The 16,489-nt window shown below is 32.3% G+C and overlaps 1 protein-coding gene across 1 annotated transcript; it reads right to left on the bottom strand.

Moving 5' to 3' along the window:
- Positions 1 to 667: 667 nt before the first annotated feature.
- LOC104893892 (pathogenesis-related protein 5) lies at positions 668 to 2,521 on the bottom strand. Its single transcript, XM_010680025.4, has 2 exons — positions 2,221 to 2,521; positions 668 to 1,527 (listed from the first exon to the last, which is right to left on the bottom strand). Exons 1-2 carry the CDS (start codon positions 2,270 to 2,272, stop codon positions 830 to 832), a joined length of 750 nt encoding a protein of 249 aa, XP_010678327.1. The 5' UTR covers positions 2,273 to 2,521; the 3' UTR covers positions 668 to 829.
- Positions 2,522 to 16,489: the final 13,968 nt, after the last annotated feature.

Raw genomic sequence — 16,489 nt, 5'->3', positions numbered from 1 at the left:
TACCTAGTAAAAGGTTACTATTTTTTTTCTTTTTTTGGTCTTGCAGGGGCGAATTGCCAAGGTCGGGAGTTTTTACATTTTTTGACAGGATTTGCATATATGAGTTGAAGATTGGAGTTTTGTAGAGCACTCAACATACATGGTTTTCAAATAATAAAAATTGATTAGATTATGATGCAATTCTAATATTTTAAACACATGACTTACAAGAAATAAAGTATGCGAGGTCGAAAGATAGGGTTTTTCTCCTCTTTTAGAGGGGGAATTTCTACAGGTTACAATCCGGGATACTAGATCTAATGAATTGCCGTGAAATTATTTTGTTGGTGAAGAATTATGCGGGATCACAAAGGTTATCAATTTTTCGAATACGGTCAGATGGATCCGACGGAAATCATCCTCACGACTACAAGGGATCGTTAGATTGTCTCTCCAACAAGGCTGTATTTTCCAGCGATATAAGCGGGAGATGTTCCACATTGCAAGATTTGTTTGACGATCGTAGTTTTTATGAAGGAATTTTTTGTTTGATTCAACTTATGTATTTGTTTGATTCGATTGCTTATGTAGATGTCGTATGACTTTTTATTAATGAATTAATTTTACTATTCAAAAAAATAAAAATAAAGTATGCGATTCCAAAACGAAAGAAAGACACTCCTAAGTCATAATCACTATCAAGTATCAACCCACTAGTACTTTAAGAACTAATAAAAAGAAAGAATTAAAATTACTTGGTTCATCTAATCAATTTGTTGCTTCCTACTACATTAATTTTAAAAAGCTCTATAGCAAAAAAAATGATTTGGGACAGATAACTTGTGACGAATCACACGCCTGATGAGCAGAAAGTGATGATATAGTCAGACCCAGTACAAGTGCAAGTGCTAGACGCATCATCGTAAGCATAACTGTAAGCTGTTGGACACGCATTCTTAAACATCTCCGAGTACTGCGTAGGCGAGCACGTTTGTGGACTCCCATGATCACCTGTACAACAATACTCCGGACTATTAAAAGCCGCACACGCGCTCTTACAAGCCACCACGCTCCCGTTCGAGTCCCTGACTTGTAGCTCAGGCGGACACGATGCATTGAGGTCATTCACACACCCAGCGTACTGGCAGTTACCTGATGCACCATCACCTGTTGGCTTGACACCAATACCAACATTGTATCCATCTACTAGGCTTACGTCGTAGAAGTCTTGTCCACCTGCACCATTAAGGGTGAACTCCACCAGCGACACGGGTGGGACACCGCCACCGGTGCATTGTAGCCCACCGCAGTCGCCAGTGGAGCATGTTCCTGCACCGTTGGTGTCGAAATTGCAGCCTGTTCGGGCCCAGAATCGGCCCGACCAGCCTACTGGAGGATTGAGTTGCATTGATGTTCCTGGGGACAGTATGTAGTTTCCCTCACCAGCGAGTGTGGGCCCATTTCCTGACAACGTGCCGGGCCAGACGGTGTATGGGCAGTTGTTGAGGAGAGTGAATATAGTGCCTGATGTTCTCTTTGTTGAAACACCTGCATATGTAGAGTTTGTTAGTCATTATGGTTTTTTGACAACATCAATGCGGTCTTTGCGGACTTCATTTAGTGTCAAACCGACTTCCACAAAAATTTACAATCATATAAATAACTTTCTTGATCATCGTAATAACAATAAATATTGAATAAAAAAAACACGAAGATTATTATATCTACCCACTGGATAAACTACTCATTAGAAATAAACAATTAAAAAAAAATAATTCTGCTGAATTAGACTACACTTATTATTAATGTCTAAGATTACTCATTGGGTAGATAAAGTTTTTGCCAAAAAAACACCTGTCACTCTTTGTTAGAACAATTCTCTAAATAGAATAACTTTTCTTATTAGATAAATCTCAACTTTGCATACGTTAATAAATTACCCCAAATTATAGTCTTCTTTAGGTAAGTGATTACCATCACATATAAACTGTAAACCCGAAAACCAAGCAAGATGGCATATAACTTTCTAACTTGTCTTTAACAATAAAGGTCGAGTGAAAGAAAAACTAAATGTAAATAAGTAAAACAATGGCTACAAAGCCTACAATAATATCACAACATATATGAAATCTAGAGCATAAAAGAGACAAATTGAAGTGAAACTTTACTAGCAATATAATGGAAAAGTTATTGAAACTATAGAATAAAAAAGAAGAATGAATATACAATGCATATACGTACCTAATAACAAGAAGGATGACAAGAGGAAAAAGAAGCTGTAGTTGATCGCCATTGAAGTAAGTGATAAAAAAGGAGAATGATGAATGTGGAAGTTTTCTTCGTTTGAGAATAAATAGAGGAAAAGGTTGAAGGTCAAAGTGAGAGTGGTTAAGACTTAAAAAGAGTTGAGGGGGGTGATGATGGCTGAAAGGTCGGAAGCATATTAGGTGCGCAGTTATAGTTGAGGGGCACGATTTATTTTAGGATTTTATTTTTTATTTTTGCTCTTGTTTTACGTGACTCTTTTTATTTTGGAAATGTTTTTGTGTGTGCGTATATACTAGATTTGCATTTATGTCAATTTGTAGTTGAGGGGCACGAAATATTTTTGATATTTTTTTGGCGTTTATTTTAGGAATTCATACAAAGATTGAGAGATACTTCCCTGTATTTTCCTTTGATCCTTTGTTCTATTTTTTAAATGATGATTATTAAAGAAAGGTAATCAATTTGTGTTAGGACATGAGAGACAAGCTGCATGATAATTAATTTACGTACAGATATATTTTTATTGTTATAGTATATGGGACAAGCACCAGAATCTTACTGTTAGGAGTATATTATAGGATCCTTGAAATAGTATGCACTATGCACTGGGTCCTTATAAAAAATTCTATACAAAGGAGTACGGCGAGAAAGTTTCCCATGTGTGTTATGTTCCCATCAAAAATATTTAATTTATTGAGGTGTAATGGTTTTTTTGTCTGAAAATGAAATAAAAAAAGAAAGGTATTTGTGGTGTATTTTTCTAATCCGAATTTAAATAGGTTTTATCAATATTAATTATTTCATTTTACACTTGCACTTCATTTTATTCGATTAACTTTGATTAGACTTCATTTGACTAAACCTGAATGGACATGATTGAAATTTTTTTCTTAGGTGATAAGAACTTGTTCTTTCGAGTTGAATTGAACTGAACTAAAATAAGTTTATAATAATTGAACTGAAACTATAAGAGTAAAGTAGCCGAACTGAACTCATCAACTGGACTGAAGTGAAATTAATTGAAATGAGAGAGCTTAACTAAACTGAAATGAATTGAAATTGTACCCAAAAGAACAAAGTCACTCAACCAGAAAAAAAGATTTTAAACAAAATGGTGTAACCCGAATTAATCAGATTTTTAACAACTCATAAATTCTTGAGGTAAAACCAACTCAATTTATCTTTTACTCAAAAGTCGATACATTTTTTTATAACGAATGAGATCGAATCTAAAAATTTTAGCAAAAAATATCTGAAACAATTAATATCATTGATTTTTTTATAGAAGAAATTAATATAATTGATTTAAATATGATATATATTACCCTTTCACTATATATGCCTTCAAAAATAAAATGAAATATATTAGACCTATTACCTCTACATCATTTATTGGGATGCTTAGCTTGAATCTATGGGCAAGTCAGGGTCCAAGGCGTAGGATGCTGGTTTGGCAATAACGTGTTATAACAGATTCATTCCTATATGTTCAGTTCAGCCTTCTCTTTTTGGTTTGTATTAGTCGGCTAATGAGATTATGTTTCAAGGAATAACATATGAACTCCTAGCTATATCATTCATACCCTAAGGGTGTGAATATCCCTCAGACTCACCTCCAAATTTCAGACTGTACCACATCAGCTTTCCACTACTTTTTAATTCTACATACTCACTTCATACCCATTCCAATTTTATACTCTATCCCTCATATTATCTCCAGACTCACTTCAATTTATTTTATGTATTCTAATTATTTTTTTGTTTTTAATACCATTATATTATAGAAAAAATAATATAAAAAAATTACCGTTGGGAGATATAATAATTACTTTTTTGTTTTTGATTTGGGAGAGTATAAAAAAATTAGAAACAATACACATAGTATTTATAGAAGAAATAATATATTACCGTTGGATTGGAGCTTAAACAAAAAAAAAAAACTGCAGGTTTACGTTGCACAGTTGGAGCTTTAAAAAAATAATGCAGGTTTACGTTGCACAGTGGGGAAGGGAAACCAAAAAGTATTGTTAAATACTTGGTGGGGCCCACACACATGAGTCTTAAGATGAGTTTGGGAAATTAAAACTCATCCCAAGACTCATTCACCCTTTCTCCTTGAAAATCCCTAGTCTTGTTCAAGACTCCCCTAAATCTTGTCTCAAGTCTCAAGCTTAAGACTAGGGATATTCACACCCTAACTAGGTTTTGAGTTTTGACCCGTGCAAAATGCACGGATTTTTTTTTATTTATAAATTTTATGACTTTATGATGTTTCCCTCAAAATCATGGGGTGAATATTAGATCGTGATTTAAACTTTTTATAATAATATAGTTTATGAGGAATATTTTAAAACTGACTTATAACCCGTGCGTTCAATGACTGATGTAATTAATATTATCGTGCGGCGTTGACTGAAAAAGTCTTTGCTCTACCCATTCCTTCACATTGAGGACCAAATAAAATCACAATTCGCTCCATTATTGGGATTCAATCATGCAACTACTTCTTTTTCCACTTTCTGTCGTCCCTACTTTCCACAGTCCCTCTCACCCCCATTCTTTTGTTGTCTTGAGATCTCGTGATCTTTATCAAAAATAAAATTTCAAACCCTAATGCTGGTAACTCTTGATATGGCTAACTGAACCGTGCAAATTACAAACCAAAAATGGAGATTTAAAACATAGCTAGAATTGTTATATTTAATTGAACCTTTCTCCTGAATTTGGGCAATATCATATTTAAATAAAATGGAGATTTATTCGAAAAATTGCTACATTCGATCAACTGAATCTTATGTTATTAAAGAAAAAAATTTCCGTTCAATTCCAGATTTATTCGAAAAAAGTTATCCAACAAGTTTGACCACAGATTCATCGAACACACTTGATATTTTCGAAAATGGAGAAAAAATGAATTTGACTGTATTTTTATCCATTAACGTTGGATGTGTGAGATTCAGATGTTATTTACATAAGTTTTTTATATGAAGATGATGATTCACTTTCTAGATGTTCAAATTGAGATGGAAAAAGACAGAGTATGACAGTGAAAACTGAGAGTTCTAAGTAAGGGTTTGTTACAGTTTGGAACTTTATTAGCAAACTTAGATTTTGTTAAGATTATATTCGGCTTCTAGATAGAAGTAAGATTCTATACACCTCTCTTAGAATTTAAAGCTTGTAAGTTTTATACTATTTGACCCATTTTTTTATTTATTTTGGAAAGTAAAATATAGAATAAATTGTATTGTCAATTATTTGTTACATGCACAATTCACCCTTTTTTTCATTTTTTATTGTGAGTTTGTGATTAGCTCACTGACCCAGGTCAATAATTTTGTTCCAAATGAACGATAATATATAGAAATAAAAATTAATTTATATGTGGAAATACATTATATGACATTTTATCTTTTCTTTGAGATGAATACCTAGAAATTATGTGCTCTCAAATTTCATATGTATGGTAATATTATTTTTTTAGTTGTGATTCGATTGTTGTGAATAAATTGAACAAATATACTTCTTCCGTTTCAAATTACTCGCTACACTTTGATTTTCACGCTTGTCGATGCACTACTTTGACTACTAATATCTTTAATTATTGTATTAGAGTAAAGTATATATAAAATTTTGATTTTCTGAAAATATACATTGAGACAAATCCAACAACATATTACATTATAACATTTGATTTTATCTAATAGTAAATAATGCATGGTCAAACCTCATTCATGAATAGTGGAATTTTCAAAGTGTAGCGAGTAATTTGTTTACTACCTAACACATCATCATCACTCTCATCAGGAGTCAAAATCTCATCATCACTATTCTCATACTCACTGAAATACCCCTCATCGGACTTCTCTTTCAACATTCCCTCCCTCATTAACTGCTTAACCTCCAGTCTTTGCAGCAACAGCTTCTCTTTGCAACTATTCAGCTATTGCCAATAACTTCTGTGTGCAAACCCTCGCATTTTCTCTTGCATCTCTCAACTCATCATCACTACCATCTAGATCATGATCATACAAAGGGATCTCTTCAAATGCTTCTCCGTGAAGTTCATCTAAATTGAACTCCTCCTCTAATTCAAGATTGTTTCTTCACCCTCTTCAATATCCCCATCCACTAACTCAGGCTCATATTGTGGATCCTTTTCATTTTCAGGGTCACCATTGTAGCCAGCAAGTTCATGCCATGGTATTGGACTTTCAGGTCTATTGTCATAACAAGAGGGTTGGTTTGCTGTGTGTGAGGGTTGTGCAGTTGATTTGGCAGGGTTGTATATGTGTGAGGGTTGTTGAGGAGATGTAATGGGAGGACTATTTGTTTGTGAGGGCTGTTGAGGAGATGAAATGGGAGGGTCTTTTGTGAGTGAGTGCTACTGATAAGATGAAATAGGAGGGTCTTCTGTGAGTGAGAGCTATTGAGGAGATGTAATGGGAGGGTTGTTTGTTTGTGAGGGATGCTGAGGAGATGAAATAGGAGGGTCAAATGTGTATTTTTATGTAGGGGTTTGGAGGAAGACAAGCTTTTGATTTTAATGGCTGGGAAAAGTTGGGGATAGATTTTGGGCCCTCCTGTGAAGATGCTTTCCTAGGACTTCTTCTGAGATTTGACCCTTCCAAGGACTTTGGGGTAGTTTTAGGTGGGGCCCTCCTAAAAGGTAGTTTCTGTGGGACCATTTTTTGGGGTTGTGTTTCAGTTATGGTTGGGGTACTAAATGCATTTGGTTGCTGTTTTGGTTGTTCTTTAATGTACCCAAGCTCAAGTAGTACTAACTGAGGTTCGTCAACACCATGTGCTACATAGAGGACAATGAATTTATGTTGTAAAACTATAGGGGTCATGGCTAAAACCTCTTTGTCAGCATAAACTATCCTCAACCCATCTTTGAAACTCATACTAGGGATTAAGTAGTAAATCTCATCTATTTTTGTGTATGAACCACATTTTCTTGCAAGTTCATCAAGAAACCACCAACATATTTCATCATTGTCAACAAAAAAGGTCCTCCCTTGCCTCCCCACATACTACACTCCCTTCTCACTGTGTTTAAAACTTCCACTATGCCAAAACCTAAGGGTTACATTAGTATCCATAATTTATAAACCAATCACAAAAGTCACACCTGTATTCATACAAACAATCTAACAAGAACAAATTTCAATCAACTAATTCCTTCCATTTATACACAGTGCAAGCATGATAAAAAAAATTGAAGAAATAAACCTTCAAATTTTGAATTACATTACTAGAACGGCAGAACCAACCCATTACTAAACCACAAAAAAAATTATGAACCACCACAACAAATTGCAAACCAGAATTTCCACTTGTTTCCCCAAACACAAACAACAATACAATTAAAAAAATTAAAGAAATAAAAAAATCCGGTGTTCGTACCTTCAATGTCGCCTGAAAAAATCGCTCATTTCCTCTGGAGAAGATGAATTTCAGAGGCCAATTAATGGCGTCTGACAGGTAGGTAGGAGGAGTTATGGAGGAATTGAATGGTTAGGAGGGAAAATTCGCAAAAGAAAGAAGAAGGAAGAAAGAAGAAGGAAGAAATGGAGGGGGGGTTTCATTAAAAATCATGTGAAGGTCACGTGGTTCTTTTACCTGCTACAACAGGTTAATCCTTCCAAGGGTATGTTAGTTTCAAACATGTGTTAAAGTTAGGACTAATATTAATTAATTAATAGTTAGGACTGATTATAGAAGATGTCCAATAGTTGGGACTGTTTTTATCAATTTTCCTAAGATATATTCCTTTTTACTTTATTCAACATATATAAATGTACTAAATCTTATAGTTAATGTTTATTTTTTTTGTGTCTCAATTATAACTTGATTGCCTTCAATATTTAAGTTAATTTTTCAATGTTATACTAGTTTCTTGTTTATATTATTTTTTTTCAGATTTTTCGTTAACATTGTTGATTTTGTGTTGCTGTAAAATGAGATTTTTCAACACCATTATATTTACATACTTCCTCTATCCTTTTTATATTGCAATAATCACCACTTTGGATAGTTTTATCTATTTGGACCACTCCACTTTTAGTAAGAAAAAAACTATAATTAACAATATTGCCTTTACTTTATGTTAATAAAATCATCATTAATTACTCATCAAATTGCCTCATAAAGTTGCTTTTACTTTATTAAGGATTTACTTATCCCCTACATTTGTTAATTAAATGGGTACCTCCATGCTAAACTATCCTTTTTTTTTATTTCCTTAAAAACCATGCCCAAACCCATTGTTGCAGTAGAAAAAGAATAGATAAATATTTGTCATTATACTCTTATTTCTAGATTTTTTATTGAAGATATATAAATTTTATATTTTTTAATATTAAACTAAATATTGTAGCTAAATATATTATTAAATAGTATCCCAATAATTGGTATGAGTAACATAGTTAACACAATTGCAACATGAAGAACACCCCAATGATACTTGAAGAAAGTAGAGGGTATTTATTTAATAGATGCATGATAGAAAAATTATAGAAAACATGAGTGTCATCAGCCACAACTTCAACTTTTAATGACACATAAACATTAATGCATATAAAATGGAAGATGGGAAGTGAAAAAAAAAACATAATGACGGTGTCATAAATATAATTAATTAAATATAAAACTAACCTCTACTAATAATCGAAAATACTGTTCAAGAGAAAAATATATCTCTTCATCCACCATGACCATATCAAGACTTATCAAACTTTCTCCCTTTTTTATGATCCGTGATCTCAAATAGTCTAGAAACGCAAACCTTGATTTTCCAATTAGTTTAATAGAATCAAGTTCATGGATAAAAGAATAAGATCTAACATATAGATATATGTGAAAAAAGAAACATGAATGCAATAAATATTCTATGAATAAAATAATTATTGAATTGCATAATACCTATGCAATGTCGTTAACAAACTTTCATTTGATTCATGTAATGCCACCATGGTATTCTATAGGTTGAAAATTATAAATATGTATTTTTATCTTTATATAACTCCATTTTTAAAAGTATGATTTTCAAAAATATAATGGATATTGTCCCACATATAATACGCTATTTTTATAGTTATTTTTACATGTATTTAAAATAAAAAATAAATAATACGCTATTTTTCATCCAAATAAAAAAAAATCATATTGTAAAACTATATCTTATATGAAACTTATTTCGAAACATATTTCAAGCACTCTCCAATGGTAAAAAAAAAATTGATATTACAAACTTGTAACAAAAGTTATATTCAATTTACATAGTATAATAATTTTTGTTGTTTATCTAAAATATTAATGTAATGTTCACTTATCCAAAACACCGTATATGTATTTATATCTATAGTGAATATTTTTTTTTCAAAAAATTAATAATTAAAAACGATAACATGACATGCTTAGATGGAGCTTTGTATAATATTCTAAGGTTGTTTTTTTAAAAATAAACTCTAATTTTTTTTCATCACCCAAAATTCTAATATATACGTAACTTTATCGCTATAGATTTTAGTTTTTGTTGTAATAACTATAAATTTTACTTAATAATTTTTGTTGCAACACTAAATTATTTTGGTTCAGTGGAGCAATTGAGGCTGAGGTTTTGAAAGATAATATGTCTAATTCTGTAAATTAAACCTATTATAAATTGCTATAATCACATGTTGTACACTATACTTATAACTTAATTATTATTATATTTATCAAAAAGAAAGACTAAAAAATATCTTACCGGCCATTCATCTAATTAAATATATTTTCATGAATTGTAAAACTATATTGTAGATGGTTCTCATTTTGAAGCATATATCAAGCACTCTCCAATTGTAAAAAATGATAATGTTTTGAATTATGTAGCAAAATTTATATTCAATTTACATAATATAATAATTTAGGTTATTTATTCAAAATTAAACGTAAATTTTCCCTAATCAAAACTCCTTTCATATATTTAAATATGCGTAGAACTCTATTTTTTATTATATTTAAAATAAAAATTAATGACATGACAATCCTATGTGGTACTCTCTATTCATAAGTTTTAGAACTATATTGTATATAGATCTTATTTCAAAGCATAATTCGAGAAATATCCAATGGTATAAAAATTATAATATTCCGAATTACGTAGCAAAAGTTATACACAAATTAATACTATAATAATTTAAGTTGATCATTCAACAAGAAACTGTATTTCGCTTATCCAAAGCTCATTATATGTATTTAAATTTATGTAGAACTCCATTTTTGTTAAAATAAAAATATAAATAACAATTGATGACATGACAATCCTACGTGGCGCACTCTATTCATAAGTTGTAGAACTATATTATATATGGATCGGATCTTATTTCGAAACATATTTCAAGCACTATCCAATGATACAAAAATTATAATATTCCGAATTACGTAGCAAAAGTTATACACAAATTATAAAATATAATAACTTAAGTTGTTCATTCAACACGAAACTCTATTTCGCTTATCCAAAGCTCCTTATATGTATTTAAATTTATGTAGAACTCTATTTTTGTAAAACAAAATAAAATAACAATGGATGACATGGCAATCCCACATTGCACGCTCCATTCATAAGTTATAGAATTATATTGTATATAGATCTTATTTCGAAGCATATTTCGAGCACTATCCAATGGTACAAAAATTTATAATAATCTGAATTACGTAACAAAAGTTATATACAAAATACATAATATAATGATTTAAGTTGTTCATTCAAAACCAAATTCTAATTTTCTCTTATCCAAAGCTCGTTATATGTATATAAATCTATGTAAAACTCTATTTTTGTAAAAAATAAAAAAATAAAATTGGCGACATGGCAATCCTATGTGGAGCACTCTATGCTCCCAAAAAGTTTCTCATATATATATATATAAGTGAATTCATATGAGAATGCATACTTACATGAGAAATGAGAATGAATTTTACGTGATATAACTCTTATGGATAAGTGATGTAACTCTAATGAAAAAGTGATCATGTAACTCCGAAAGAAAGAATATTAGAAAAAAAAATTCAAAAACAAAAGTTTTTTTTTTGGGATCAAAATTTTTAGGGGGAGTATAACTCTAATGAACAAGTGCGATAACTCTAATTCAATCGTGTGGTTGAGATTCATTCTCATTTCTGATGTAAGGAGCATTCTCATGTGATCTTGCCCATATATATATATATATATATATATATATATATATATATATATATATATATATATATATATATTTAGTTTGACTTTGTTTTTCCTTTTTCGGTAGAAGTTGATTTACTATAGGTTGTTAAGTAAATTTATAAGAGGACACCATATCTCCCCTTTTCCTTATATAATAGAATGTGTATGTGTATATATAAAAGTTCCCGACACATGATTCTATATCAATCCTGACCTTAGGACATGATACTAATCTAACAACACATAGGTATGTACGTACCTTGTGTAGACAATATGAGAGACCACTTTCTCAACAATAGAAATCACTCAAGTAAAGTCTCCTCCTACCAATTATCAAAACATCCAAGTATTAATACTCTAATAATAATTACAACAAATTTGAAATACTTTAAACTATCTTGAAAAGTGTTTTACAACTCTTTTAAACATCAAAACTTCAACCTTTAGTATCTCTTAATATAGTACTCCCTTCGTTTCCTAAAGATCTTCCCTCTTTCAGTTTAAGTGCGTTTTCAAAAGATCTTCCCTCTTTTACTTTATTCCTTATTTGGAATTTTTTTCCTCTTTATACCCTCTCATGTCCCTATCATATGGTCCACCATTACATTATTAATTCAATTTTACTCTCTTTCTCTCTCCTACTTTAACCCCTTTTTATTTGTTTGTTTATCTTAATCCCTTTCTCTCTCCTACTTTACCCACCCCATACCCCATACAAATGGATCCTCCTTGGTATATGTAGGAACAGTAACAATAAAGATCTTTAGGAAACGGAGGGAGTATTACCATACTAGTCAATTGAAACCCTTAAAAATCATTGATTTAACATTTAAAATCCACCATAAATATACTAATAAAAATTCCAGCAAGTTATAACATCTTTAAAACTCTTTTAAACTTACTCAAACATAGTTCTAAAGATTATTAAAGTACTCAATTTTCATAAAACATAATGTAATACTATAGTTCTAACTATTAAAAACATTAAAAATCTGTGCTTTCATGCTTAAAACCTAATGTAAATATATATATTAAATCTGAAATTTATTTACTCCACTAAACTAATTATATAATTTAAAATTAATATTAAAATAGTTAAAGATACAAACTTAAATTATTAAACCACCAAATCAATACTTAAAACATTAAACCTAATCATTAAAATAATATAGAAGAATGAGAGAAAAATAAACCAAAGAGGAGAGATAAGGAAACTCGGCCGAGAGAGGAGGAGGAGTTCGGCGACTGTTACGGTTGGCTGCTGTCGGAGGTGGTCGTCGGCGTGGCTGGCCGAGAAGAAGGAAAAGAAAGAGAGAGAAAGAAAAACAAGTAGAGGAAAGAGAAAGAAAGAGTGAACCGTGTGGGGGAAAGAGAAGAGATATATTAGGGCTTTATTTAATGTGGCAAAATTTGTGAGATAGGAGGGTATTTATAGGTTTACATTAGATTCCAATAGAAAAATGGGCTTGTTGGGTTAGTTTAATGAAAGATGATCATGTGAAAAAGCTACAAAAGTTTGGGCTCCTCTAACCTAATATTAAATTCATTTTTACTACTACTATTTAACTTATTTAAAATAATTATTGACTCTCAATGTCCACCTTTAAAATAATTTAAATACTTTGATTATTTAAAATATTAAATAATCATTGATTTTAAAAAAGTCAATACTCAAGAATTTAATTATTAAAATACTAAACATTTATAAATATACTTTGAATATATTTATAAATTCATAAAATTGTGGGGGATTATATCATCATCCATTTACAAAATTGATTAGGAAAGTGTAATTTCTTCAATAACTCCTTCAAAAAGCCCAATGCATTGAGTCATGTGCTTTTCTCAAATCTATTCTCATAGTACACCTATCAGGTTGGCTATTTCTTTTATAGTGCTTCAAAATATCCTGACAGATTAGGATATTATGCACGATAATTCTATTTTCCACAAAAGCACTTTGAACTTGTTCAACAATACATGGTAACACTATTTTAAGGCCTTTGCCTATCATGTTAGAAATTACCTTACAAAGCACATTATAACATGCCATTGACCTTAATTGTGTAACATCTTCAGGCTGCTCCACTTTGGGGATTAGTTCACACGGTAGTTGCATTTCATTACTTTAGTAACTTCCGTATCTGGAAGAAGTCCAGCACAACAGTAGTAACATGCATAGATGCCTTAAACTGAATCTCGTAGAAAATATTTTTCGGGTAAAACAGGCATCAAACTAGTTGATGTGTTATGTAATTTGTATTTTTAAAATAGGATGTATCAATCGTTATTTAAGAAAAGTTGATATCGTCAAGTGAAATATCCTTGTATTAATGTTGGATTAAATAAAATAATTTTTGTATACTTATTTTTGGGGTGTTTATATATTTTGAAGAAGTTCCAAAATAAATTTGAGTACATAAATAATTGGTTATGATACAATTAAAAAATTATAATCATAACTATTCATCTTTTATAATTAATCGGAAATGATAAATATGGTGAAAATTGGGATAATCAATGGAGAGAGAAAATATGGTGAAATATAGTAATAACTAGGAGAGAGAATTTTTTTCTTTTTCTTTTTTAAAGGAAACGTGCTATGGAATATATTAAGAGAGGGACAATGCGTCTATAAGTACATACAGAGCAACCTCCGCGAGAACGTTGACATTCCTACCTTTGCTCAATACCAAAAGGCATAAACCTCAAAAAACAACCTCCGCGAGAACGTTGACATTCCTACCTTTGTTGAGAATATCAACTATAGTATTGCATTCCTGTTGGGTAGCTCTAGCAAAAAGCAAACTATCGTAAGCAAACAACAGGTGAGAAATTTCAGGACCATTACGGCTCGCCTTAACCCCGTGAACCTGCTTATCTAGAGAAGCCTTAGATAACAGGGAAGAGAGGGCATCATCAACCAAAATGAACAAATAAGGAGAAATGGGATCTCCCTGTCTGAGGTCCCGAAAGGGGGTAACAAAACCACGCACTGAACTATTAACAACAAAGGAGTATCTAATAGAATAGGCACAACTAATAATCAAATTAACCCATGTCTCCAGAAATCCCAATCTCAGTAACAAACATCTCAGAAATTCCCACCCCACTCTATCATGTGCTTTGCTCATATCCAACTTCATAGCAACATAACCCGTTCATCCCTGAAATCTATGCTTCATCGAATGAAAAATTTCAAGAGCTATAAGGGCATTATCAGGGACAAAAGCACTTTGATTTTCTGAAACTATAGATGGTAAAATTCCTTTAAGCATGTTCGCTAGAATTTTTGAGACAAGCTTATAGATAACATTACACAAACTAATAGGACGGAACTCAGAGACCAGAATAGGAGATTTCACCTTTGGAATAAGAGCTATATTAGTACAATCAATGCTATCTAGAGGGCAAGTACCATGAACAATCCCAATAATAGTGTGAGCAACGTCATCCCTAATAATGTGCCAAAACTTCTGATAAAAGATACCATGCATATTGTTAGGCCCCGGAACCTTGCACAGATGCATCTGAGACAAAGCATACCGTACTTTATCCTTCAAACAAGGTCGAGAAAGAGAGTCATTCATAACATCAGTAACCATCGGAGCCAGGGTCGAGAGCACCTCTGAAATAGCAACAAGATCAGGAGAATTCGTTGCAAAAAGATTCTGGTAATAGTTATAGATAACCGTCTCCAACTCCTCCTCCTCCTTAGACCAAACTCCATTATCATCAAATAACCCTCGAGTATAATTCCTTGTTTTTCTTTGGGAAGCTTTATGACGAAACTATTTAGTATTTTTGTCACCATCTTTTAACTCAGAAACACGGGATCTAATATGCCAGTAAGCCCCCTATTTTTCTAACAAATCATCTAACTCTGTCCGTAAAGCTAAATTTACATCATTGTCTACCAGGAGAGAGAATTTGATTATCCAAAAGTTGGTCTAACCACTAGAAGTAAGGAAATAGAGGTTTTTGAGTAAGTTTATATTTATGGGGAGGTTTTTGAGTAAGTTGGACATAAGTGATGTGGATGAGATAGAAAGTAATAAAATATTTGATAAACCCTTAAAAAAAATTGGAAAAATTGATAGGAACAGTCCCAATTATGGACGTTCCGCCATTTTCAGTCCCAAGTATATATTATAACTGGACGGTCCTAACTATGCATCATTATTTTTACTGAAATTGGTCCCAACTGACTGATTAACTATTTAATAGGTTATTTTGTTTTATTTCTTAAGTTAGTTTCGTTCTTCTTTTTTCTCTCTCCTATCTCCTTCCTCCCCTGCCACCCTCGAAATCCCATTCCCCTCCCCCTCCCACTCACCTCCCCAGCTAACCCCCAAAATCCCCTCTTGCACTCTCCCCTTCCAATGCCACCCCCTGCCACCCATGCCACGTCTCCCACTCCCCTCTCCTCCCCTGCCGAAGATCCCCTAGAAACAACAATAAGTGATTGTATCTTTAGCTAGTTTAAGAATGGATGGGTCTAGATCTGGTTTATCAAGAGAGGACTCATCTAGGTTGCCCCCGAGTTTGTTGGGTCGGAAGTGGGGATGTTTTTTTATACCGAAGCTCCGATCAAGGGAAGGTTTAGCCTGTGAAGATGAAGGGGAGGGTGAAGGGGACGTTTGTGGTGGTCGCTTCTACAGTAAAGAGAAAAGTTTTGGTGGTGCGGGTTGGTGGAATGGTGTGCTAGGTGGTGGAATGGTGTGTTGGGGAGGGGGTGTTGAAGGGGTGGCAGGTTTGGGTCGGGGTGGGGGAGGGACTTTTGAGTGTGGAGGATGAGAGGGCTGGATGCCCACTAGAGTAGAGAGAAAATAAAAGTTGGGCAAAAAAATAAAAGAAAATTCGTTTTACCTATTGCAACGGATCATTAACCTACTGAGACCAAATTTGACAAAAATAAAATAATGCATGATTATAATCTCTCAAAAATAATCTTTAACCGTGACCGAAAATGATGGAATGTCCACCATTAAACTGTTACTATCAATTTTTCAAAAAAAGTTTTAACAA

The sequence above is a fragment of the Beta vulgaris genome, chromosome 5 (assembly GCF_026745355.1).
Source record: "Beta vulgaris subsp. vulgaris cultivar EL10 chromosome 5, EL10.2, whole genome shotgun sequence".
Classification (NCBI taxonomy): domain Eukaryota; kingdom Viridiplantae; phylum Streptophyta; class Magnoliopsida; order Caryophyllales; family Amaranthaceae; genus Beta; species Beta vulgaris.
Note: the sequence above shows the minus strand (reverse complement) of the source record. Positions and strands in the feature narration are given on the sequence as shown.

What these genes read in the sequence shown, in the direction of transcription:
- LOC104893892 (XM_010680025.4), bottom strand. Translation starts at nt 2,272, where the DNA reads ATGGCGATCAACTACAGCTTCTTTTTCCTCTTGTCATCCTTCTTGTTA. An exon ending in GTCATCCTTCTTGTTATTAG is followed by an intron (nt 1,528 to 2,220) that starts GTACGTATATGC and finishes CTACATATGCAG; the next exon opens with GTGTTTCAACAAAGAGAACA.